Consider the following 26,195-nt stretch of genomic DNA (forward strand, 5'->3'; position numbering starts at 1 on the left):
AAATGTAATGGAAGAGCAAAACAGGATAAAATGGGAATATTAAAGTAGCACAATATTAAGAGCAGTACTTAATTAAATATACAATATTGATTATAATTATAATTAATAATGTGAATATATTTTTTTATTATACATCACAAAATGGTAAATGAAAATAAAACATAGAAACTCAAACTACAAAGATAATTATTATCAAACTGGATCACAAAGAACTTTTTTTATTTATGAAATTACAAACATTCAAATTTAATTTAGACAAAATGAAGAAAAAAGTAAAATATAAATGGGCTATTGTGCTTTCTGTATAATATAATGAACAGAGGTTTCTTAGAGCTTTGACATAAAAAGCAAAAGGATCAATGTGATACACAAAAAGTGATTAACTATAAAATAATGGAACAATAATGTAAATATCTGTTCTGAAACTATTATTTCCTTTACAGACAACAGCTACTGTTCGACAGATGTCGTTAACTACAAACTTTATTTATCAATTAACCTTATTGTAGAACAATATTAACTGTAAATTAAAATATATATTTAAGGTTTAACCTGTAAAATAACCAACAAACACCAAACAGACACTTTGAGCTCTGAGCTGGAAACTTATTCGGCTCATTTACTGCAGTAAAAGTAAAAATACTCTATTACAAGTAAAAGTCCTGCATTGAAAATGAATAAACAAGTAAAATCAGTAAAATGTAGTTAAACTGACTGTTTTATATTACTATAAAATATACTATATATATATATATATATACTATTATATATGATATCAGTACACACACATTAATACATTTAAATACTAACACACGGATGACATTTCTTTAAATAACAGTTATATTGAACATATTGTCTCTGTTTTTATATTTATTTATGTTTATTTATATTTATTTATGTTTTATTTATGTTTATTTATATTTTATTTATGTTTTATTTATATTTATTTATGTTTTATTTATGTTTTATTTATATTTATTTATGTTTTATTGTTACTAAAGCAGCTCTCTTCTATGTGAAATCCTGTCTTTCCTCCTCGGAGTGGTTCCTCCTCTCAGTGGAAGATCTGTGTCTCGGAGCTCCAGCAGCTCTGCGGAGGATCAGGATGCTCTTCACGTCCTCCTCCTCCTCCTCCTCCTCCTCCTCTTCCTCACCGACACAGACCCTCTGATCCTCCACAGCTGTCTCCAGATCCGGACACCCGGTCCTCCTGCAGGCTCCCCGTCCAGAACCGGACCCACCACCCGGGATACAGAGGCTGGATTATGTGAGAGGGACGCTGCCGGGGCGCGAGGCGGGGGTGTTGTGGTGGTGGGTTTATCTTTGGGGGGGTGGGGGGGGGGTTGTGGACCCTGCGCGCGTGCGTCTGACCACGAGTGTGTTTGTTTACGAAATATTACAAAATAAAAGCGGCTGGATTAAAGATGTCGGTTCTGCTTCTGTTCCGGATCCTGACACCAGACCCTGACCGGGGGGCTCCTTTGGGGGGCTGACTGAACGCACCAGCAGCGCGCGCACAGCTCTGTTATCAGTTCTTTATTCACCTGTGGGCTCACCTGTGAGGACACATGTCTCAGATCCACCATGCGGCTCTGGACCAGCAGCAGCAGCCGGGTCAGTACAACCAGATCTGCACCCGCAGCAGCAGCGGCTCCTGCGCGGCCCCCAACGACGGATCGGAGCCAGCCTGCCCCGGACACCGGAGCCGGACCCCCCGCAGGAAGTGGCAGGTGTTCCCGGGAAGGAACCGGTTCTACTGTGGCGGGAGGATCATGATGGCGAGACAGACCGGGGTCTTCTACCTGACCCTGGTCCTCATCCTGCTCACCAGCGGCCTCTTCTTCACCTTCGAGTGAGTGGACACACACACACACACACACACACACACACACACACACACACACAGAGACACACACACACACACAGACACACACACACACAGACACACACAGAGAGACACACACACACACACAGAGACACACACACACACACACACACAGAGAGACACACACAGAGACACACACAGACACACACACACACACACACACACACACACACACACACACAGACACACACAGAGAGACACACACACACACACACACACAGAGACACACACAGAGACACACACACACACACACACAGACACACACACACACACACACACACACACACAGACACACACACACACACACACACACACACACACACACACACACACACACACACACACACACACACACACACACACACACACACAGACACACACACACACACACACACACACACACACACACACACACACACACACACACACACACACACACACACACACACACACACACACACACACACACACACACACACACATTCTGGGGTCTCTGACTTTGTGCTCATTCACGTCCCCACAAAGTTGTCGGACCCCACAAATACAGAAAAACGAACCTTCACACTCAGTTTCAGTCAAATAAAACAGGAAGTTGACCTTTGACCTCAGCAGTTAATGAACATTAAACTCAGTCACAACAGTTAATCAATCAATCGATTAACTGTCAGCTATTTAATTAATTTCTTTCTGTATTATGGTAAAATAATAAATAAGATGCTGCTGCACGGTAAAAACTGTCAGCTGTGGTATAAAAATAATATATTAATATATATATTAATATATTATTAACAATATATTATTAATATATTATTAATATATATATAGTTAATATATTGATTTTATAATACAGAAATGATATGAACAGGTTTTTATACACAGATGTGACTGATGGAACAGATATTATTGAACACATGGTGTTTAGCTTTATAATCACACCTGAGTAATGTACAGTCAGGTTGTGATTCATCAGCTCTGGTTTTAAAATCAAACTTCTTTTATTGGGAGAAATGCTGGAAAATGGTGGTTTAGTTCTGAGAAGTTATAATTTTAAAATCATGAGAAAAGATTAAAGAACAATATTTCTGTTTGTTATTATGTTCTAAATGACTTTTCTCTGTTTTCTTTGATGCTTCAAGCCTCTAAAAAATCCTTTAAATGAAAAAATCTGAGAAGAAAAACTGGATCAAAAGCCAGTTTAGTTTCATTTTAAAGCAAAAACCGTCGTTGTGAAGCACTGCTCTGGTGTTAGGTAATCCCTTTTATTATGATTTGTTTAGAATAAAATTCCCAGAAATAAAACAGAGTAAATGATCTGTGTCCTCAGTGACTTTATCTTTCTACCAAACCTCAGGCTGTTTTCTGCAGATTTTTTCTGCTTCAGTTCTCTGATTCGTCTCGGAGGATTTCCTCTCAACAAACACACGACGGAGGACGTGAGTGCAGAGCAGGTAGAAGGTTTCAGCCAAAAACAGCCTCAGGAGCTTCGTCAGAGCTTAATTTACCCCTCGAGTGTCACATCAACACTGATCCACATCTGACTCACAACTTATATCCACCCTCAGGTCCACAGACACTGAAACCGTTACAGATTTAGATAATTGTTTAAGGGGCTAATTGTGCAGAATCAGGTTTACAGAGCGCTGCAGGAATAAGTCCTAAAACATGGAAGTTAGTTCACATTTCACCGCCTCTGATTTCTTTTTCTTAAAGTCAGTTAATTTTTGGTTAAATGGTTGAAATAAAGTCTGTGGTTAACACAAGTTTAAGCTTGTTATCTTTCACCGATAAGTAGGAAAAAAGGCTGTTTTGTTTTGAAATAAGTTAATTTAGCTGGTGTGTGAAACACATTAAATCTGGAGATATTTTACATTTTAATGCTGAAACATTAAATATTATAGCTTGAAGTAAATGTTTAGTCTGTAAAATGTCAGAAAATAGTGAAAAATATTAATCAAATGTCTTAAAATGTCAAAAACACAAACACATTCAGTTTACTGCAATATAACAGTATAATAATTAGTCTGTAGAAGCTATTTATGAGTTATTTTATGTAGTATTTATTTTAATATATTAGATTTCTTTAGAGGAAATTAATTTGATATTTTATCTAGTCAGTATTAGTATCTAATCTCTTCGTTTGTTTAGTTTATAAACCTCAGATTTATTTAGAAGGTTGATTATTTTCTTCGTTTTTTGTTAATGTTTTGATGTGAGAGACAGAGTGGCAAACATTACAAATTGTTTAATTTTGTGTTGATTCTGGCGCCCCCTGTGGACAGAAGTGTTTCTACCATCATTGATTTCAAGGGGAAACCGACCTGGTGGCACATTAATAATAACTGTATAGAAATATCTTCTCTCTGATGGTCGTGTTTGTTTATGTAGGTCACACAGAGGCATCAGTGTTACATTGAGACTGTTTCATAACCAGTTTAAAATTCCTTGTCGTACGTTTAAATAAACAAAAACCCAAAGATTCACAAACAACAACAATAAAACACGGAGGAATCCACTGGTTGTGTTTTTCTATGTTGAAACTTGTCTTTAAATATAAAAATAGGCTCACAACAGATTCTCAGAGAGACGTCTGGAGGGTTTATTTTATTTTCTTCCTCCCACATTCCTCACTGCAACTTCCAAAACACAGCAACCCCGGTGTTTCCCGTTTCCACGGTAACCACTTCCTGCAGCTCGTGTCACTACGGTAACAGCAGGAGATGGGGGGGGGGGGGTAGGTAAAACCTTAAATTCAATTTGCCACATGTTTTAAGGTTTAACTGCTGTGGTGATTTTTATTTATTTTTTATGGGGAAAAACTAACAATTATTCCACCTCTCAGACTCAAATAAACCTTTTTTAAAACCTTTTAAACCAATAAAATCATCTCAAACGTTCATAACATTAAAACTGTCAGGCGACGCAGTGTTTGTCAGTTTAAACCAGAATCCAACTTTTAATCAGATGACAGGAGAAAGAAATACATCTTCATACGTACGTTAACACATCTGACTCCACAGAAAAGACAAACCAAATGGTTAAATATCCGTCTCAGACATATTTAATTCGTATTATATAAAATGTTATAATGTGAAGAAGTTTCTCGGAGGTGAAACTTTGTTGTTTTGGTGTATTTGTTGAACTCTGATTGTCTGCTCCGTCCTTCGGTCGGCAGCTGTCCCTTCCTGGCGTCCAACCTGACTCCGGCCATCCCGGCAATCGGCGGCATCCTCTTCATCTTCGTGATGGGGATGCTGTTCAGGGCGAGTTTCACCGACCCCGGTGTTCTGCCGCGAGCCACGCCGGACGAGGCCGCAGACCTGGAGAGGCAAATTGGTAACCATGGATACGCACGCACACACATACTGTTTTATATTTACATTTAAAGTTACGCATTTGTTTCTTTGTTTTTAATTTTTAAAAATGTTTAGTTTTTTAAACACAATAATATGGATGGTTGTTTGTTTTTGTTTTTATTTTTTTTATTTATTGTTTGACCAAACTGACTAAAACTAAAGAAATTTCCTGTATAATTAAAAAAAAAAATCTTAGTTTTATAAGGAAACAGCATTGTTTTATTCTCAAGGGACTTCCTGGTCAAATAAAGATTAAATAAAAATGAGAATAGTTTTTATTCTTATTTCAATTAACTAAAATGTTTAGTTTTAGTTTTTAATTGTAGCTATAATAACCTTAATAACTTTGGTCCAGACTTGTTCTCAACACATTTAATCAAAATAAATGTATTTATAAAGCACATTTAAAAACAACCCTTGTTGACCAAAGTGCTGCACAGACCAGAGCACATAGAGAAAACCATAATTAAATAAATTAAATTAAATTAAATAAAAGAGAAACACCATTAAAAACAAATACTGACATTAAGAAAAAATCTGTTCATGTTATATACACATAAATAAAACAATCAACCACATCAGGAGGATTCAAGCACTGGAGAATAAAACGTTTTTGAGGGAGTTGATGGAGATCTGATCACTTCTCTCTGTTTCATGTCTTGTGGAGGTTTTGTTCTTTGTAAGAAACTGCTGCAGAATAATCTGCTCACTAATGATACTGAGTCATTACAGGAAGTCAGTCACCACCTCCTCGAGTCAGTGTGCGTTCAGTCACATGTCATCTCTTCAGCTTTAGACCTTCGCTGTCAGAAACGCGTCTCGGCGAATATCAGTCGTTTCCACAGAAACTGAACGTCAGCGTCGAAGATCTGTGATCTATTTTCAGAAACCTCTTATTATGTTTTTTCTTGTTTGCTTATTTATTTATTTATATCTTTTCAATGCGGATGCAGAATCTGCAGAGCGGACTGAGCCGCCAATCACAAACAGAGCCGGGAGCTAGGAGGACGACCAAATATGGGCGAAGAAGCTGGATGTTAAACACACTCCAGCTGCATTGAGGGACATTTAGAGGATGGATGGAAATAGGGGACAGCTTTTTTTTTTCACTGTTTTTTTTGTTTTCAGGAATTTATTCTGTGACGCACAGCTTGAAACAACATCCTCACTTCCTGTCTGACAAACAAAACACAAAGACAAAATCACCCAACATTTAAGAAATTAGACATTAAAGCTGTAATACATTAACAATAGATGAAATGTTAATGTTAAAGTTTCTCTCTGTGAAGCTTTTTAGCCTCTTTTAGCTCCTAGTTTTGGTTTTGGTTGTTTGGGAAATATTTGGGGATATTTTGTTATCATCATTTTTGGATATCAGCCAAAGAAAAGTCAGTATCAGACTCTGCAACGATGTTTTTAGGAGAAAACTAACAAAGAAAAGAAAGTTTCTTCGTGCTGTACGTGTGATTTATCATGCAGCTATCATGAGGCAGGTGAACATCATGTTTCTTCCCAGGAGGCTTTGCAGCTGTAAATCCTGTCAGCTGAGAAGCTGCATGAAATTTACAGACTGCAGTTTATCTCACTGAGCAGAGACGTTCTCTGCAGGGCTGTCGAGGATTTTATGATCCTGATTGTCGAAAGTGATCTGACCTCCAGGGAAAAGACTTAAACTCCACAGCCAGAACAGCCTCCTCCGGATCTTATAAATACAGATAAAGTTTGTCCTGAAGGTGGCGCCGGAAAAGTCTTATTATTACCAAAATCAAAGGGTTTATTGTCTGTATGGTGGCCATTTTAGGACATCTCAGACTCTCTAGTTCAGCTTTTATCAGTCCAAAGTTTATCTATGCCTTGTTGAGCATATTAGCGTATTTGCATTATCATAAAAGGCCATGGTAATGAGGTAGTCAATAACATAATCTAATTGTCAAGGTCAGCTCTGCACATTCAGATTTAAGTCAAGTTTCATTAGCTCTGCTTTGTGCTTTGAATTTCTAATCAGCTGGTTAGTATGTAGCATATACTGAGTTGGAAAGTTAACATGATAGGATGTGTTCAGATAGTATATGCTAATGTATAGCATGCAGAGGTAGGAAGTAAAGTACAAACACTTTACTATATTTTGCCCCATAAATTTCATAAAAATATTTGTACTTTCCACTTCTTGCAGTTTTAAAACAGGCTTGTTAATTATGTGTTTGCATTGTTTGCCTTCCCAACACCAAGACCAGTGCATATTATGCATTACATGACAAAAACAACGTAAAAGGTAACAAGACAAAACAAACAAGACGGATCCAGGAAAGTTACCCTAAGGCATCTTCTAACATAAAATCACATGACAGGTTGGACACCTCACCAGGAGGATTTAACCAAGACTTTAAAACCTTAGTGACAAGACTGGGTAGAGCAGAAAAAGGAACTTCTGGTTTTGGAAATTATCTGCCATTCAGTTTTATATATAGTTTATTTAAAACTCTTTCTACATTTTGAGACGTATAGTTGAATATCATCTGCATAGAACTTATAGGAGACACCGCTGATACAGCTACTTGAACTGTTGTTGTTGTTGTTTTGTTTGTGTTGTGTGTTTTCAGACTCGACGGGCTGCTCCAGACCTCCGCCTCGAACCAAAGAGGTTCTGATCAACGGACAGACGGTCAAACTGAAGTACTGCTTCACCTGCAAGATCTTCAGACCTCCTCGGGCATCACACTGCAGCCTGTGTGACAACTGTGTCGGTCAGTAGGGTTACACTGATTGGATCCGACCCCAGTTATTGAATTAATTCCTACAAGTAACCAGTAACAGGTTTAATGTCTCATGTTTATAACAAACCTTCAGAATTAAGTTGATTTTGTAGTGAAGTCAGCATCTGTCAGTATTGTTAACTAGCAGATTTTCACCTGCCCAATATGGCGACCGCACAGACATATAGCAGTGGCATACAGCATCGACCAATGAGGTATCTATGTTTTTATATTTTATGCTATGTCGAGTACATATGTGGACATTTCATGCATCATTTCAGTCATTTCAATGGAAATTGAACCCTGTGGCAATAATACGGTGGCCCAGAGGTGTCAGGCCAAACACAAAAGCCACAACGGAAGTGAACGGTAACAGATTTTATTTTATTTTTATTCTTTTTATTTTTTTAAGCTTTATTTGTGAACGGTAACGTATGAAGCCCATAAAGGGATATATCACGAGATACAGGCACAGCCTTAAGCCGGACACTCATTTGTCCTCCTTTTGAGAAAATAACTAAAAAGGTCGCCTTTTGACACATTACCTCCTTAGTTTAAATGTGTAAAAATGTGTGTCAAAATAAGTAATTTCATTGGTTACATGTGACCTATCAACACATGGCTAATTTTAATATCCAAATGAGCCATGTGTTGATTCATAACACTCACTCACTCACTGCAGTTGCTACCACCAGGCTGTCAATCAAGCTCTCAGTCATTGTTGGTTGTACAAATATGGACTTTTATTGGTGCAGTAAAAATGCTTGATATCAAGTATGTTTTTTATTCATCATGGTCGCATGAAACACTTTAATGTAACATATTTTATTTTAAATGTAGGTTTGAATTATAGCTTACTGATCTTAATACCTTTATTTTGAAAATCGGAAGTGAATACGCTGTTTCTCCGCAAATATATTTAATAATTATTATATTCTATAATTTGGAGAAATTTAGGGGCTCAATACGTTACCGTTCACAAATAAAGTTTAAAAAAAAAAAATTTAAATAAAAAATAAAAATCTGTTACCGTTCACTTCCGTGTTGTGACTTTTGTATTCATGTTGTGGCTTTTGTATTCGGCCTGACACCTCTGGGCCACCGTACATTAACAATATAGAAATATCCAATCTTCTCTCTGATGTTTGTTTCTGTAGCTCATATAGACGCACCAGAATTAAATGTAACCAGTTAAACACACAAGTCTTCTGTTTCAGTCTATTTTTAAAATTCTACTTGATCTCAGTTTGAGTTTTATAGTAAAAAGCTTTATTGTTTCCTCCCTCAGAGCGTTTCGACCATCACTGTCCCTGGGTGGGCAACTGCGTCGGACGGAGGAACTACCGCTTCTTCTACTTGTTCATCCTCTCGCTCTCCTTCCTCACCATCTTCATCTTCGCCTTCGTCATCACACATGTCATCCTCAGTGAGTAACGCCGCCCGACACCACCTCCTCCACACGCTGTTTCTACTGTGAATCACTTATTGATCTCTTTATATGTTGCACTCTGTGTTTTCTCTGTGATATTAATACTTTTACTGACGTAAGTAATCTGAAAACTTCCCGTAAACTCATGTTCAACAGCTTCACGATGACTCAGCGCATTTTAATTCTGTGACTGTTTTAATTATCAGTTATTTTGCTGTTTGTTATTTAATTAATTGACTCATCATTCAGTTCATAAAATGGAAAAAAAAGTGACAAATTAAACTAAAAGACATTCAATATACAATTCAGTGTATATATATAAGAAAGCAAAATAATCTGAAAGTATTTCAATTACCAACATCATACTTACTGCAAACAGCAGTTTCAATACTATATCTATACTATATTATATATACTATATTGATATGTTTATATCATCATTTTATATATTTGTTGTTCGCAGCCAAACAACAAATAAAGGTTGGAAACTGACTCCCATGAGTATAAAGAGATTTCAGTTGTTTAAAATTGTTAATTGTTTGTAGTTTTCTTGTGATTTTTGTGAAGCAAAATACGTTTTTCAAATAGAATTTTATTTTATATGAATGATTAGTTTAAATTCATATGAAACACCTAGAAAAATAATATAATCTTGCGATAATGATCTATAATTTAATCTAATAATATTAAACTTTATTTATACACTTTCCAAAACAAAGTTACAACCAATCTGTGTATAATTTTCTGAGCCTTCAGTGTGTGGTAACCCCGGCTGGCTCTCCTTACTGAAGCATGTTGCAGCTCTGCAGCAGCTTCTCATCTGCGTAATGGACAAGGCATCGAACCCCCCGCGGCCCCGCCCACTGCCCTGATTGACAGGCTGTCAGAGAGAGGCTGAGGCTGCAGTCTGTTCCCGTTTCCTGACATTGATCCATCAGACGTCCTGCAGTCTGTCTTTATATGCAGATACAGAGTTAGTTCAGAAATCTGATCTTTAAAAAACAACCTTATTTAACAGGATATATCTGAGGTGTATTTCCCACCATAGTCCGCCCAGTAAACAGTAAACAGTTGGTCTCAGTCTCTAGTTTCAGTCTTCTTCCATACAGCATGATGTTCATTTAGTAACTGATGGTCCCATTTAGAGTAAAACAGACCATAAAGCAGGGTATGCTTTAGGGCGGGGCTACCTTGTGATTGACAGCTCATTCTCAGTGAGTCCGTCCAGCTCAACGCTCCAAACTCAGATCAAACTGTCAAACAGTGCTGATCAGATATGGATCCAGATTCTGTTGTTGACTGTTTCTCCTCAAATCTGTTCACAAACACATTTTACTGTTTATCTGGAACACCAGATTGTGTGTGAGCAGGTGAGTCACCATTGTTTCCAAACCAAGAGCAGCCAATGAGAGCAGCTCAACTCGCAGTACGTGACCTCCGCTGTGAAAAATAACAATACATTTATGATAATCCTTAATTTAACCAAAAAATACACATCATACCTTTTGTTTAATTCGTTCAAAGTATTCATCACACTCATCATATGAGTCTCTTTCATGTTCTCTGCACATTTTTAAGTAAAAAGTTAATCATGTAATCTTTGTTTTTACGTAATATTCTCCTGAAAAGTCACTAAAATTCAGACAGAAGTGATCTGTGTAATCGAAGGTTTTCTGTGGATGGATTCAATCTCTCCACAGCTGCCTGGAAGTAAGGATAAAGCTGATTGATGGTTGAGTTTGTGGATCTAAAATCGCCTCCGCGCTTCTTTCCCGTCACGCGTCGTTGACCTAATTCTCTGCGTTGAGGCTGCTGATGTTGTTTTCCTGCCCTGCAGGTCCTAACAGTCCAGAAACTGGAGCCTAAGGGCTGCTTCAGATTCACACTAACAACCAGCAGACTGTCTGAGATCAACCCATGTCTTTCTCTCAACACTACACCGCTTGTTGTCTGTTTTTAGCAGCAGAGCTATAAAAAGATCCAGCAGAGTGTCGTGACTTTGATCTACAAGATGTAAATTTAGAGGCGTGTACAGACGATTTCAGCTCATTACTGAAGGCTCGTTGCTGCTGCTGTTTACTCGTGTTGTTGTGAGGAGTTTCTGCTCCTCCAGCAGAAATCTGTCGATCTCAAGCTCTGATCCGAGACCAGAGGTGGGAAGTAATGAAGTACAAATACTTAGTTACTGTCAGCATAAAAATCTAACCACTGACAGACTGTAATGGGCCTTAAAACTAGAAAAAATGCTAAACATGTGAAAACAAGTTACACAATTTCTTCCAACAGCATAATAAAAAAAAATTAACTTTGTGTTAAATAAAGGCTCCAGAAACATTCTTATTTTTATAATTTTTTAATAAAACATTGAAAAACTAAACAGCTGCTTCATTTCCAACACTGGGACCAGACGACTTTCTCTTAAACTGAGAAGTTGTGTGAGTGCTCTTATTCTGAAAATTATAACAATAATCTGGTTCCTCTGCTGGGATGTTATACAACCATTGTTGTTACTGGTTAAATCCACCTCAATATTAGCTGTAAGATCTTATTAAGACACAGTTAGTTAAAGTTTCTTAAAACCAGATTCTAATACAAAACATGTTTGACAAGATTATTTTTCTTTTTAGACAAAAAATAAGAACATTTTTCCAGAAACTAGGATTTTTCTTTCTTTCCTGAGATTCTTGTTTTTACAGTGTTCAGATTTCTGAGTATTTCTATTTCTGACCTCGACACAAATATCTGTACAAAACAGGCTTGTCACTTGTGTTTTAAAATACACACAACAGACATTCTAGGTTAAATCTAATAAGCTTAAAGTAAACTTTATTGACCGTACGAATTCTATAATATAAACTATCTGTAGTCGGACTATACAAGTAAAGTGTCTTTTTCCTCTCTGCAGGATCCAACCGGACGGGTTTCCTGAGTGCGCTCAAAGACAGTCCGGCCAGATATCCTTTAACTGTCCGCTGACTGGAGGACTCAGAGACGCTGCATATGAGTTCACTCCCCCGCTCTCTCTCTCTCTCTCTGTAGGTTAATATCATGTGTTTCTGATAAATCAATGACTCTGACGCAGTCACCAACCACAGGTCAATATGTCCCATGATGCTTTGCCAAGGTCAAACTCTGCCACACGCTCTGAGAGTCACATTTACATTCAGCTCCACGTCTCCCTTCTCCTTCTAGTCTGTTTGTTAATACTTCAGCTACAAGATAACATCTGTACACATCGTAGTCTCACGTGCACTGGTCAGTTTCTGGGATTTTATTATTATTTTATTTCGCTTTGTCTGTTTACGTCCGTAGATTTCACCAAACGTTAGCATTTCATCATTCCTCATTTGCATATTTAAACATACAATTTCAGAAAACTTGTAATACAAAAAATAATTGTCTTAATGTGAGTAATCAACTGGGGAGGTTTCATGCTAATATCTGTTAGTTTAAATTTTCACCCCATTAATCTGTAATGAATATTAAAATAAGGTAATTTCCTCTAAATTAGGTTTTTTTCGTACTCTGAGACAGAAATCTGAACTTCAGCAGCTCTTACATTCTCCAGACCTTCCAGTTTTATTCCTGTCTGTATTCTGAAGGTTTGTACAGAGAGGTTTGTTCATAAATCCTTCACAGCCTGAGTTATATCACAGACGGCTTCTCAAAATGAGTTATTTTTGAACTTCCTTTTGAACGAAATGTTTGCCCTTGACTCGGCTCTGCACCGTCCTGGAGGTGGTGGTGTGTTTCTTCTCCGTCTGGTCGATTGTCGGCCTGTCGGGGTTCCACACCTACCTGATCAGCTCCAACCAGACCACCAACGAGGACGTGAGTACATACGGAAGCCCGACTGTGGTCCCTGAGACCCAGGAGGACCCGGGTTTACATTTATTGGCTCTGATGAACTGAACCAACACTCTCTGTTTCTGGTCCTGGTCCAGATTAAAGGGTCCTGGTCCACCAAGCGAGGGAAGGATAACTACAACCCCTACAGCTACGGAAACATCCTGACCAACTGCTGTGCTGCTCTGTGTGGACCTCTGCCCCCCAGGTCAGTAACCTCTGGTGCTAATACTGACTGAGGCCCACCAGCATGTGCTGTTAACAAATAAATGTAGATAATTTCATTTAGCTCAGTTTTTATGTGGTAAAACATTTTGAAATTGCCACAAACAGAATCTACTTCCCTCACAGCTCTATTCTGACTTTTCTCTCATATTTACCATCATATGTACTCCTCCTCCTCCTCCTCCTCCTCCTCTTCCTCCTGTCAGCAGACGATGTGTTACTGTGTTTAATGAGGACAGTTTTCAGTTGAGACCTTCCTGGAAGTAATTACAGTCTTCTCCCTCCTCCTCCTCGCCGTCTCAGAGAGCAGTTCCTCGTCTCTCAGCTGGGTTGTTCTCCTCCTCCGATATCGCCGTTCTCCCTCGCCGCCGACAAACCGAGCTCCGCAAAAATTAATCAAAAAACAATCAAAGTCAGCGTATTGGATCGCTGCGGTTCATCAGAGAAGAATCATATCTGCCTCCAGCTCTCTGCTTTCATCGGCTCTTATGTTCCCATCCACAGAACCTGTGTGGTGATTCTGAGACTCTGTTATAAGTTAATGGGAACAGAAATGAGTAAAAATGAAATGAGGTTGGAGCGAAAAGGGAAAAGTGTGAACATATACTGTTTATGTGTATGTTGTAATGTGGATTTCCACCAGAGACTTGAGACTCTTTGTCCTGAGGTCCAAACAGGGTCGTGTCACTGATCTGCTTCCTGCCAGCTGCGTCCCGGCCTGACTAACAGAGAAAAGTTTGTTTGATTATTGATTGATTATTGATTGATTGATTGATGGAGGCTGGCAGTAACTCTCAGAAACACAAACACACTTGAGTGATTGAACGATGACGGAGGTAGATGAGTGAGCTGCCTGGAGGGAGGATATGAGGGAGCTGGATTTTCTAAATAAGAGCATGTGTCAGCAGCAGAGGAAGAAGGCGTGATTGATGAGAGACGAAGGTCGAGGAGATGTTTTGTTTTTCAGGACTGAACATATGGATACGGATTCATTACACAGTCTGCTTGTTACAGTGTCACCAGCTGGTGTGTGTGTGTGTGTGTGTGTGTGTGTGTGTGTGTGTGTGTGTGTGTGTTTGACAGCTTATTAACATGTTGTTTTCCACCTGCTGACACCCGGGATGACAGGTGGTGAGATCCATCTGCACACACACACATAAAAAGGCTTTTTTTTTTAGGTCAAGTAGCAAAGGAATAGTGAAGTGTGAGAAATTATCTGAGGATGCGAATATAAAAACCCTCTCAGACTTTTGAAACCGCCATAGTAAAGGCACGACATGGCGTCACATGACTCTATGGCCAAATAAACATGCCTCCAAAATATGGAGACTGGCAATCTGTCTGTTTTTTTGTTTTCGAGCCATCTTCTCTTCCTGTTTATCTCCGTGCTGTAGAGGAAATCGTTACACTGCCACCTGCTGGTGTCTCGCTTTCAATCAACATATCAATAGTCCTTATGAACAGCTTTTGTGATTGGTTGTAACTTCTCTTTGTCTGTTATTTATTCCCAAAGTCAAGTCCCAAGTCCTAAACCTAGAGTTTCGAGTCCTAAACAGGTCCTAATGCTCTTCACCAAATGTAATTTCATTTTAAACCGAACAAATGAAACAAAATTATCTTTGGTTTTGTCAAATCTGGTCCAAAGTCCTCAAATCTTATGTTGTTATTTATGAGGCTGTTACAGAGTCATCACAGATTAGTTGTGTTTCATCATATCTGACAAAATTCAAAAAAAAAAAACAATTTTTCTAAGCAAATCTAAAGTCTACATGTTAATATAATCCATCATAAATCTTGATTGATCTCTACAATTCACCTGAAAAGTAAACAACTAATTTTTTTTTTAGTGCAGAGAACTAAGTTATATCAGTAACCAGCTGTTAAACACTGCATGTATTTCTAAACTAAATGTAAGTTTTTTGATATCAGAACATTATTTCAATAAAGTTTGAATGTGAATTGACTGTAATTACTGAGGCTTGTTGTAAACTGACGTCTCTCTGTGTGTCTGTGTCCCAGTTTGATTGACAGGAGAGGGATGATCCAGTCTGACACGCCGCAGACCGTCTCCCAGACCAACGGGACCGGTGGCGGCAGCTACGCCTCCACGCAGCTCCGCAGTCACATGGTAGGTGGAGGATGACATCAGTGCTGATCGATACTGACACTTTATGTATTAAATAAATCAGCAGCAGCACATAGAGGAGAAACTGAAGAGAGGTTATGTTATCAGAGAGGACACGAGGAAGAACTGATACTGATACGGGATTCATTTAACTGACACTGTAGACATTAGAGATATTATTGAGTTTATATAGTGACTTTACTGTTGCTGCTATAGAAACAATATTTAGTTATATCTAAAATATAAATCAATTCTAATTATCTTCAGGACATTTTGTGTAATGTGAAAAACTACAACCTGTTTTATTGTAATAATAATAGTTTAAAATTATCTGAAAATAAATTTCTGGGTTCATCCAGAGTATTCAACAAAAACAGTAACAGTAGTGGCTAAAAAATATGGGCAGTTTGTTATATAAATATCAGTGGTGGTGACACTTTGTTCTGTCCTCAGTGTGATCAGGATCAATGCATCCAGAGCACCAAGTTTGTCCTCCAGGTTGCCACCACCCCTCTGCTCCACAGTGACCCAGTGGTTCTGGCCCCTCTGCCAGGGAAGACCACCACGCTGGGGGGCCCCTGCGCCTACCTGGCCCCCTCCCAGCCCTCCCTGCCGTCGTGCGGGGGAGACGTCCTGACCCTGAGGGACGCCGCCGCCGACTCCCACTGCCACCACCACCTTCACCATCACCACCTTCACCACCACCACCACTTCGTCAGCCCGGAGGAGACGCCCTGCACCACGCCGCAGGGTGCCCTGCCCTGCCCCGCCCACCTGCACCTCCACCCGCACCTGTCCGTACCCACCCCCACCGCCCTGTACGACCCCTCCAGTCAGGACGCTCTGCACGAGGACTCTGTCAGAGGGCTGGTTAAACTCAGCTCCGTCTGAACCAAACTGACCACATTTCTTTCCTTTAACGACGCTTCAGACTGCAGGTCCTCATTCAACGTTTAATCCACCTCAGTGTCAAAAAACAGCAATTTATTCTGACGATTGTCTCGAAATTTGGTAAAAACTTTCACTCGGCGAACATTCGGATGGAAACTTGATTGATGACGAGAGCATGTGCGAGAGGCACCTCCGTTATCTCAGTAATCTACACTGTAAAACCAAATAAGTTCATTTAACTTTATTCACTGATCTTAGTGACGATAGAGATATGGTGCACTGAATTAGGTTGAAACACCTGATATCCTCTCAGTGATTTAAGGAGTTTCCTGGTGGACAAATAGCTTTTTACTTGTTGCTAAAATAACCGATAATTTCTGTTAACTGTGGCTGCCGTTAGCTTCATTAGCTCTGCAGCTAGCGGCCCCCACTCTGCTCCATTCTCTGGTTGGTGGTGGTCCAAACCTCCTGTCCTAGCAACACAAACACCCTCCCCTGGTCAAACTGTCGGGACAAGTATCCCTGTATCATGACCGCTAACTGAGATAACGAAGGTACCTCCTGCAGACGGCCGCCAAAGTCTGCAGCCGAGTTTCACAGGGCAAATATTTACAATAACGCTCTCTGAAATGGAAATACTCAAGTAAAGAAGCAGAAACTCCAAACTACTCCAGAATTACATTTGACAAGCGGGCGATTTCCCTTTTTACGACAAACATTAAGTCGTTTTTTAAAACCCTCTGGAGTCCAGCTTTAAGTTGTGTCCTCACTCCACTTAAACAAAGTAAAATGACACAGGCGCCTATAAAAGTTTACTTTTTATTTATGATAAGCACTTAAAATATTATTATAGACATACAGTAGAAACAATTAAAACTAAAATATAATCTATTTACATGTAAAGTGGTTTAAACTTGTTTGCATCTGCCTGTAAATCAATAATTTAAAGTTTGAATTTGAATTTCTTTCCAAATGTTCTGCAGATATAAATAGTCGTCAGTTGGTTTGTCTCAGTTTTGTCTTTATATGAGCTATAAATAAAGTTGTTACCATGAATAATAAAACATGCTCAGAAGATGAAACTCCAGAGGGTTTTAAACAAAAATAGAACAAATGCAGACGCCAGCGACCAGAATAAACAAGACACAAACACTGTAAACGAGTGAGGAAGTACAGTCAGGTGTTTGTTTCTCTTTCTGTTTGCTCTTCAGAAGATCGGAGAAAATCAAAAACCTTTCGGATTTCTTTTCGCCCGTCATCTGCAGGACCAAAGTCATATTAAGTTCCTCCCTTTTTCATACTCCTCTGTGGTCTTTGGTGAAGTCTGTTTCCTAAACATTTTATCCAGAATAAGCTACTCCGGTGCCAAACGGAGGTCCGGCTCCAGCCACAGTCGGACCGGGACCAAAAGGACTCTTTTTATTAAAGCGAATTAAGCGGTTGATTGAGGCGACGTGTTTCTCACTGAATGAAGATAAACTTAGACTGTTATTGTCAGACGAGCTGACTGAAGCTTCAGGTTTTCATTCGAGGACAAAACGAAGCAGGACTGAGTTTCCCAGAAACATCTGCAGACCCGAGTTCATCAGCAACACTGCCAGATGTTCAGCAGGAGTTCACCTTGTTAAAGGCTCAGTCACACCCAATTTAAAACAACCACATTTCAATTACTTTGAATGTCCAACAGCACGCCTTCCTGACAGAGCTGACCTTTGAGTGAAGCTCAGCTATCGTAGGTTATTAGCTGTGTGTCATCGTCCAGTTTTGTTGAAGCTTCTCTGCCAGAGTTTAAACGGTTTACAGAGACAGGAGGACTGAGCGAACAAGCTTGTTAAATAACCTTTAGCAACCTTTTTAGCTCAGATAGTTTTATTTCCCCTCCTCAACTTTTTTATTGAATCAATTAGTGAACAATTATGAACGACTCTGTCTCCTAAAAAATGTACTCTTCGTAAGTCCCGCCCCTTTTTGCTCTGTGCTACAATAACTGTGAGCAAACCTGGGCCTTCACTCAGGTGGAGTCACCTGAAGCTCCAACGCTGTTCAAACCCACAAAACTTTATTTAAAAGTCTAATGGAGATCTCAAATGTGTTTTATGCTTTAACAATCAGAGAGGAATAGCAACGTTAAGCTAAGAGACTGTGACTCGCTTGTTTCCAGCGTGTAAGTGCAGCATGAGGAATGTCAGTTTTTATTTATTTGCTCTGACAGTTAAATGTTGCATCACTTGATTTAATTCCGTGCTTTTATTTTGAAGGTCAGATACATATTCTAGATGCTTTAGTTTGTCATTGGTTTCACAATTTGTTGATTTAATGCAAATATTTTTTAGAACATCTATATGTGACCCCCAGGAGTCTCTGCTACCTTTAATTAAATAAATAAATATACAGTATTTTTTACTTTTTCTCCACCAGTTGTTTAGCATTGTGGAGAAACTGCCTTTAGATCTTAATGTTGGGACAATAATAAGATAATAATAACTGTAAACAGTTTACAGATAGTAACATTGAAAAGAAAATAATAAAATAAAAATATAAACATTTGGCCTTTATTTGTTATATAACCTCAGTATTTCTGAGTTCCTGGTTACAACCCAGCTTGTGCTCATGTTTCATTATGTTTACATTTTTTACACTTAAAGTTCATCAATTAAACAACAAAGTTGAAATTTACCTGCGTCCAGGTTGTTTTATTGTTATGTACAGCTGGGAGGTATTGACAAAAATGTGACATAAATATAAATAAATCAATGTACTTAGTAATTGTAGGCCATTTATTGTGGAAACTCTGTGGCAGCTGTCAGCGATGTGAGATTCAATTAAAAACAATAAATGCCTTATTTTTTATTTTATTTATTTAATATGAGATCTGCCCCCCCCGCCCGATGTTGGGTTTCTTGACTCGCTGCAGGGACAAAACGCTGGATCTGATCTTTTCTATGACAGGTGAGGAATGCTCACCTGGGTGCTGCCTTCTGGGAAATGTAGGCATCAAACTGCAGATCGGCTTTAAGGGTTGAAGGCAGAAGAGGTGAACTGTGGAGTCCAGATGTTGACGGGTTCAGGACTTTGTGAATCCTCATGTTGTCTTCACTCTGGTGATGATGTAACAGATGTTATTATCCAATCAGCTTCAGAGACACCTGGTGATCGGACTATTGATAACATCGACTCTGCATTCAGTTTAATTATAATGAAATAAAAAACGTGCACAGATTGTAGTTTTGTGCCAAGAATTTCTCCTCCACCTCCAGCTGTCACATTAACAACTGTGGATTTCAATAAAACACACTTTTTTAAAAGGAAGAGTCTCTTTGTTTCTGTTTTAAAGCACTGGTTCCCAACCCGAGGGTCCCGACCCCCACTAGGGGTCGCCAAAGCTTCTTGATTTTAAAGAATGTAAGAAAACTTTTTAAAGGAAATATACAGTTGGCCTATAACTCAGCAATTCATACATTTCTGGGAAGAAAACTAAAGGAAATTGTTATTTTTAAAGTGTTTAAAGATATAAACCTTTAACATTAAAAAAGTTAAAACAACAAAGATCTGACAGAACAATGACATAGGCCTATTAATTCTGTATGATTGTTAAAAATCCAAAACATGCACAAAACAAACAGAGAATTGTATAAAAAGTTCCTAAAAATGTCAGTAAAACTAATCTCTGATCAATATTCTTATAATGCAAAATCAATAAAATATTAGACATAGTGTAAACAAAGATAACGACCAGGTAAGTGTGTAAATGTGGTCCATGAATGTCATACATTTACTTTTTACTAACGTTATGTTGTGATTATATACAGAATACAGGGATACAAATAAAAACTAATGTTGTATATTTTATATTTATATTATTGTAATATAATATATAATATTTACAAACAATAATAATTGATGATTTACTCTTTATTGTTGCCTAAATATAAACTATTAACAACCTTTGTACAACCAGCTGTTGCAGCTGTTCATCCCCGTCGCTAGGGGGCGTCTCTAGCTGTGACGTGGGTTTACAGGCTCTGACGTTGTCTGCCCAAACAGCCAATCAGAACGGCAGCAACCCGGAAGCAGTTGTCAGGTCAGAAATCCGTTTCATAACATCGGATAAAAACATCCGATAAAAAACATCATAAAAGAGGATTAAATGGAGCTGAAACGTTTCTTCACAGCCTGAAAGCTTTAATAATATCAGGTACAACAATCCAGCGACACAAATACACAATAATTATCTTATTAAATCGGTTTTTATTCTGTCGAAGGACAAATTACCGACAACCGCGAACCTAAAGATCCGTTTTAATCTAAAAGCATCGATTAAAGTTCTGATTATAAAACCTGATAACACAAATACAACCTTTAAATAAACAGCTGGAATAATATTTAATGTTTAAAACCATTTTTGGCGCTAAATTATGGAGACAACGCCTCAAATATAAGGGAACAAAGAAAAGCGCGGCGGCGGGAAACCAACCAGTAATTAACAGTATAAATAAAGTTATTATGTTTATTATAAACAGGATGTTTGAGCTGATGTGTAACTATACAGAGAACTGTTTACACTTTAACCTTTAATATAGTAAATTAAACATTTAACAAGCTGTTGTTTCTCAATACGGAACTCAGTTGGACTTTTAGCGGCTTCAACGTTATTTTAACTTTATTTAACAGTTGTACAATCTCAGTGTATCTGTTGTTAAAGTGAAATAAATGCGTGTCTTTGTCACAGTTGTTGCATAAAGGCTCATTTCGTTGTGTAACTGCGGTTTCGGGCGGTTTTGTAACCCCGCACGAACAAAGCCGTTTGAATCTCCCGCAGAGCTCCGGGTGGCACGTGAGCGCGGCTCGCCCCCTGATTGGCTCCGTTCGCTGCGTCAGTTTAAAGAGCCGCCGCGAGCTGCGTTCCTATTGGCCAGCTGCGTTCTAGCGCGAAGATTTCAATAAAAAGGCGAGCGGCCAACAGAAGCCGCTTCAGTCTGTGCTCTCCGTCTGTGTCCGCCGCTCGTTAGTTCACACTGTCTGCTGCTTTTTACTCCAACTTTTAATTTATTAACTTATCTTTTTATTTCTCTTCAGTCGAAGGAATCAAGATGCTTTCTGCTCGCTCTCCTCTTTCCGTCAAGAATGAAAACACACTCAGCAGTGAGCTCAACAAAATGTCTGTGGACAAAGAAAACACGGTGAGAACTAAAATACCTTAAAACTGTCGAGTCATGATCCGTTTAACGGGTAAAACCTCCGGTTGAAGTTACAATTACACTGTTTTTAAGTTGTAACTGCCGGCAGCCATTTCCTGCCCGGTTCAGTGTGCTAGCTGCAGATATAAAGTGTGTTTGAGCGGTACAATAAACGCATTAATTCGCGGTATAAATCGTGTTTCGGTCACTAAATGAAGGAGTTTGTGTCCGTTTGTCTTCCAGCCACCGAGTCTGAACACGACCCGCATCCTGGCGTCCAAAACCGCGCGGAAAATCTTCGACGATGCTCCGGTAAGTGGATCCAAAGCTGCTGAAAGCTTCCAGATGTTGAACAGCTGCTGCAGACAGATGTTCTGGGTTCATATTAAAGTCAATAACGAGCAGTTTGTGCCGGTTATTGACGTCATGTGGCGCCTAAAATGTCGGTTGAGGCGCCAACATGGACGATCAGCTGTTGATACTGCTTCCGGTTTATTAGAGAATCGATTTCCATTTACAGCTTTATTACTTTATTCTGGAGGCTTCTTAATACCTGAACAACCAGAATGTAAAAGATTATAACTGAATACTCTTCACTCACAACAGCTCGGCTCATCGGTTATCTTCATATTCTGACATTATTTTACTCTTTAAACACATTTTATCTTTAACTCTGGCTTCATGCACATTATAATATATATTTAATATAGTTTAACTGCAGCAGACTGAAGTCAAAGAGCTCCAACTAATGATTATTGATCATCAGTCCATTGTCAGCTCTTTATTAATCAATAAACATTTTAAAAGTCCATTTTCTGATTTTATCTTCTATAATGTGAATACTTTGTGTTTCTTTAGTCGTCAGTGACTTTAAATTGAATATATTTGGTCACATTGGGCTTTTATTGACAAACTGATCAATAAACTGAGAACAGGGAGATCAATCAACGTATTGCCGTTGTTACGGATTAGTTTATTGACCGATCTTCAGTTTGTGATGATATAAATTATAATTATTATATATTATATTAAAGAGAAGCAGCTCACAGTCGAGGAACCGGAGAACGTTTCAGCTCTGATTTAAACTTTATTAGTAAAGTCGGCCGTTAACAATCGAACCCACAGACGGGTTGTAAAACGTGTGTTTGAGCTCGTGGTCGACGGACGCTGTTTGTTTGTGTTTCAGCCCAAAGCTGTGAAGAAGAGCAGCGGTGAGGAAGAAGAGGAGCCGCTGCTGAAGGAAAACCCTCGCCGCTTCGTCATCTTCCCCATCAAGTACCACGACATCTGGCAGATGTACAAGAAGGCCGAGGCGTCTTTCTGGACCGCAGAGGAGGTACGTGTGGACCAGTGTCTGTGGTTCAGGTTGTCAGTGGAGAGCAATGTGTGGTAGGGCGGGAACACGGCGGCGTGGCGTCCTCTCTTTATGAACGCCGTCACACGAGCAGCTGTTGGATGAGGAGATGTTAACGGAGCGTGTTTGTTCAGGTGGATCTGTCCAAGGACCTGCAGCACTGGGAGGCTCTGAAGGACGAGGAGAGGTACTTCATCTCTCACGTGTTGGCGTTCTTCGCCGCCAGCGACGGCATCGTCAACGAGAACCTGGTGAGGAAGAGCGCTCGCTTCTTATTTCTCTGGTTTTAGTCTCAGACACTCGAACGCAGCGAGGCAGAAACAGGAGGAATAATGCGTCTGATGTTTCCACAGTTTCTCTCCGACTGTCGGAACAAGAAGACAAACTTTAATCAAATAATCTGTAAAACTCAGAATATTCTGTTTCAGATCAATGATCTTTATTGGTTGTCTCACCTTTGTTCTCCGTTTGACCACCAGGTGGAGCGCTTCTCCCAGGAAGTGCAGGTGACGGAGGCCAGGTGTTTCTATGGTTTCCAGATCGCCATGGAGAACATCCACTCAGAGATGTACAGCCTCCTCATCAACACCTACATCAGGGAGCCCAAAGAGAGGTGAGACAGCGCTCTGGTTCTGGTCTGTGCTGGACCCTTCTGGTCTGTGCTGGACCCTTCTGGTCTGTGCTGGACCCTGCTGGTCTGTGCTGGACCCTGCTGGTCTGTGCTGGACCCTTCTGGTCTGTGCTGGACCCTTTTTCTTGCCGGACCCTGCAGGTCTGTGCTGGACCCTGCAGGTCTGTACTGGACCCTGCTGGTCTGTGCTGGTCTCTGACGCTGCCTTTACTGACCCACAGGGAATACCTGTTCAACGCCATCGAGACTCTGCCGTGTGTGAAGAAGAAGGCCGACTGGGCGATCAACTGGATCGGAAACAAGAACGCCAACTACGGTAAAACTGCTCGCCGTGATGTTCCCGATCGATGGGGTTTGGTATTGATCTTCTATCGGGTATTGATCGTGACTCTGTGGTTCCTCCAGGTGAGCGCGTGGTGGCCTTCGCCGCCGTGGAGGGAATCTTCTTCTCTGGTTCCTTCGCTGCGATCTTCTGGCTGAAGAAGAGAGGCCTGATGCCCGGACTGACCTTCTCCAACGAGCTGATCAGCAGAGACGAGGTGATTGATTATCGATCGGAGCATCTGATCAATATTTAGAGTGTGTGTGTTACTGGTTTCAGGGTGTAACGGTGTGTGTGTGTGTGTGTGTGTGTGTGTTACTGGTTTCAGGGTGTAACAGTGTGTGTGTGTGTTACTGGTTTCAGGGTGTAACTGTGTGTGTGTTACTGGTTTCAGGGTCTGCACTGTGACTTTGCCTGTCTGATGTTCAAACACCTGGTGAACAAGCCGTCGTCAGAAACCGTCACCAACATCATCAAGAACGCCGTGGAGATCGAGCAGGTCGGTCCTCAACCTGATGCAGATCCTGGTTTTACTGGTTCTGATGGTTTTACTGGTCTTAATGGTTTTAATGGTTCCCCGTTTGTGTGTCCAGGAGTTCCTGACGGAGGCTCTGCCGGTGAAGCTGATCGGGATGAACTGCGGGCTGATGAAACAGTACATCGAGTTTGTGGCCGACAGACTGATGCTGGAGCTCGGCTTCACAAAGGTAAACCCGGTCCCGGTGAAACCACAGCTCCCAGTAGGGCCGGCCCACTGGCTGCAGGTAGTTGGAGGAGGATCGGGTCTGTGATGATGAGAAGCGCAGGGGTACGGACCTCAGCCAGTGATGGGGGCTGAGTGCTGCTGCTGATGTCTGATTGGAGGGCGAGTGGTTCACTGACAGACCAACAGCAGCACGAGACAGACGCCACTCTGAACAGACCCGACTGATCCAGAACCAGAACCGGTCCTATCTGAATATCTGTTCTTCCATCTCCAGTTCTCATCCTGCAGAACGTCTCTAGTGCAGATTAAAGTAGCTTAAAGAGGAATTACTGTCAGAACCAGAACCTCCTTAATGGGGTCTGTTTGCCTAGAGGGATGTGACCTCTGCTGTCTGTTAGTGCTCTAGATATGAGGAACTGACCTCTGCTGTGGCTGTTAGTGCTCTAGATATGAGGAACTGACCTCTGCTGTGGCTGTTAGTGCTCTAGATATGAGGAACTGACCTCTGCTGTGTCTGTTAGTGCTCTAGATATGAGGAACTGACCTCTGCTGTGGCTGTTAGTGCTCTAGATATGAGGAACTGACCTCTGCTGTGTCTCTATAGATCTACCGGGTGGAGAACCCCTTCGACTTCATGGAGAACATCTCTCTGGAGGGAAAGACCAACTTCTTTGAGAAGCGGGTCGGCGAGTACCAGAGGATGGGCGTCATGTCCGGAGCCACAGACAACACCTTCAGGCTGGACGCAGACTTCTGAGGACTGACCCGGACCGACCCGCGCTCAGTGTCACACTAAGGACTCGGTGCTTTGACTCCACGCTGGTGGACGTTTACATTGAATGAATCTACCGGTGGAGACGCCATAGAGACGGTTTTTAAGTATCTCAGGACGGTGGCTGGTCAACTGACTGCTGGTTGGTGTCATTAATGAGCTCTTCAGCCAATCAGGGTTCAGCTAGTGAGAGCACTGCAGGGATCTGACCTCGGACCAGACGTCTCACCAACTGCTACGAACGGTTAAAGTCAGCAGTTAACAGATGACCTGGATCAGAACCTGGTTTTATGTTTGTTTCTGTAAACTAACTTTATAGAGTTTGTTTTAAAAATCTGCTATATTAGTATGTTTTATACAACCTACTGAGGTCTTTTTGGTCATTCTGTGTTTTTTGTACAGTTTAGAGGTTTTTTTGTAATAAAATTATTTGTAAAACAAAAGTTTATATTAGTGTGAAGTTAATGCTGAGTTTATATTAATTCAATTTTATTTGTACCTCACAAATAACAGAAGTTATCTCAGGACACTTTTCAAATAGAGCAGGTCTAGACCGAACTCCTTATAACATTATTTACAGAGACCCAACAGTACCACCATGAGCAAGACCTTGGCGACAAGGGAAGGGAAAACCTCCTTAAAAAAAGGAAAAAAACAAAAAAAAAACCCCCAGTTTATGGGGGGGGGGTCTTTTCTACAAACAAGTGGGGGGGGGAGGGGAAAAAG

At 40.2% G+C, this 26,195-nt stretch overlaps 2 protein-coding genes and 1 non-coding gene across 4 annotated transcripts; all 3 read left to right on the forward strand.

Annotated features, from left to right (window-relative positions):
* The first annotated feature begins 1,331 nt into the window (after positions 1–1,331).
* zdhhc14 (zinc finger DHHC-type palmitoyltransferase 14) lies at positions 1,332–19,816 on the forward strand. The gene is made up of 9 exons (XM_051408809.1): positions 1,332–1,852; positions 5,058–5,218; positions 7,839–7,982; positions 9,280–9,417; positions 12,326–12,374; positions 13,149–13,251; positions 13,365–13,474; positions 15,511–15,619; positions 16,070–19,816. Exons 1-9 carry the CDS (start codon positions 1,569–1,571, stop codon positions 16,505–16,507), a joined length of 1,536 nt encoding a protein of 511 aa, XP_051264769.1. The 5' UTR covers positions 1,332–1,568; the 3' UTR covers positions 16,508–19,816.
* A 747-nt stretch (positions 19,817–20,563) lies between these two features.
* On the forward strand, positions 20,564–25,912 carry LOC127368228 (ribonucleoside-diphosphate reductase subunit M2). Of its 2 annotated transcripts, XM_051408814.1 has the most exons (11): positions 20,564–20,702; positions 21,584–21,687; positions 21,928–21,996; positions 22,871–23,020; positions 23,173–23,289; positions 23,518–23,651; positions 23,891–23,985; positions 24,075–24,208; positions 24,386–24,490; positions 24,585–24,698; positions 25,302–25,912. In XM_051408814.1, exons 2-11 carry the CDS (start codon positions 21,598–21,600, stop codon positions 25,452–25,454), a joined length of 1,161 nt encoding a protein of 386 aa, XP_051264774.1. In that variant the 5' UTR covers positions 20,564–20,702; positions 21,584–21,597; the 3' UTR covers positions 25,455–25,912. The 2 variants fall into 2 exon arrangements, with proteins under 2 accessions (XP_051264774.1, XP_051264773.1); XM_051408813.1 differs by lacking the exon at positions 20,564–20,702 and having other exon boundaries at positions 21,470–21,687.
* Positions 24,776–24,913, forward strand: LOC127368957 (small nucleolar RNA SNORD94). Its single transcript, XR_007885974.1, has one exon. It is a non-coding gene; the product is annotated as a small nucleolar RNA SNORD94 (small nucleolar RNA).
* Positions 25,913–26,195: the final 283 nt, after the last annotated feature.

Source organism: Dicentrarchus labrax, unplaced genomic scaffold (assembly GCF_905237075.1).
Source record: "Dicentrarchus labrax unplaced genomic scaffold, dlabrax2021, whole genome shotgun sequence".
In the NCBI taxonomy this organism is placed as follows: domain Eukaryota; kingdom Metazoa; phylum Chordata; class Actinopteri; family Moronidae; genus Dicentrarchus; species Dicentrarchus labrax.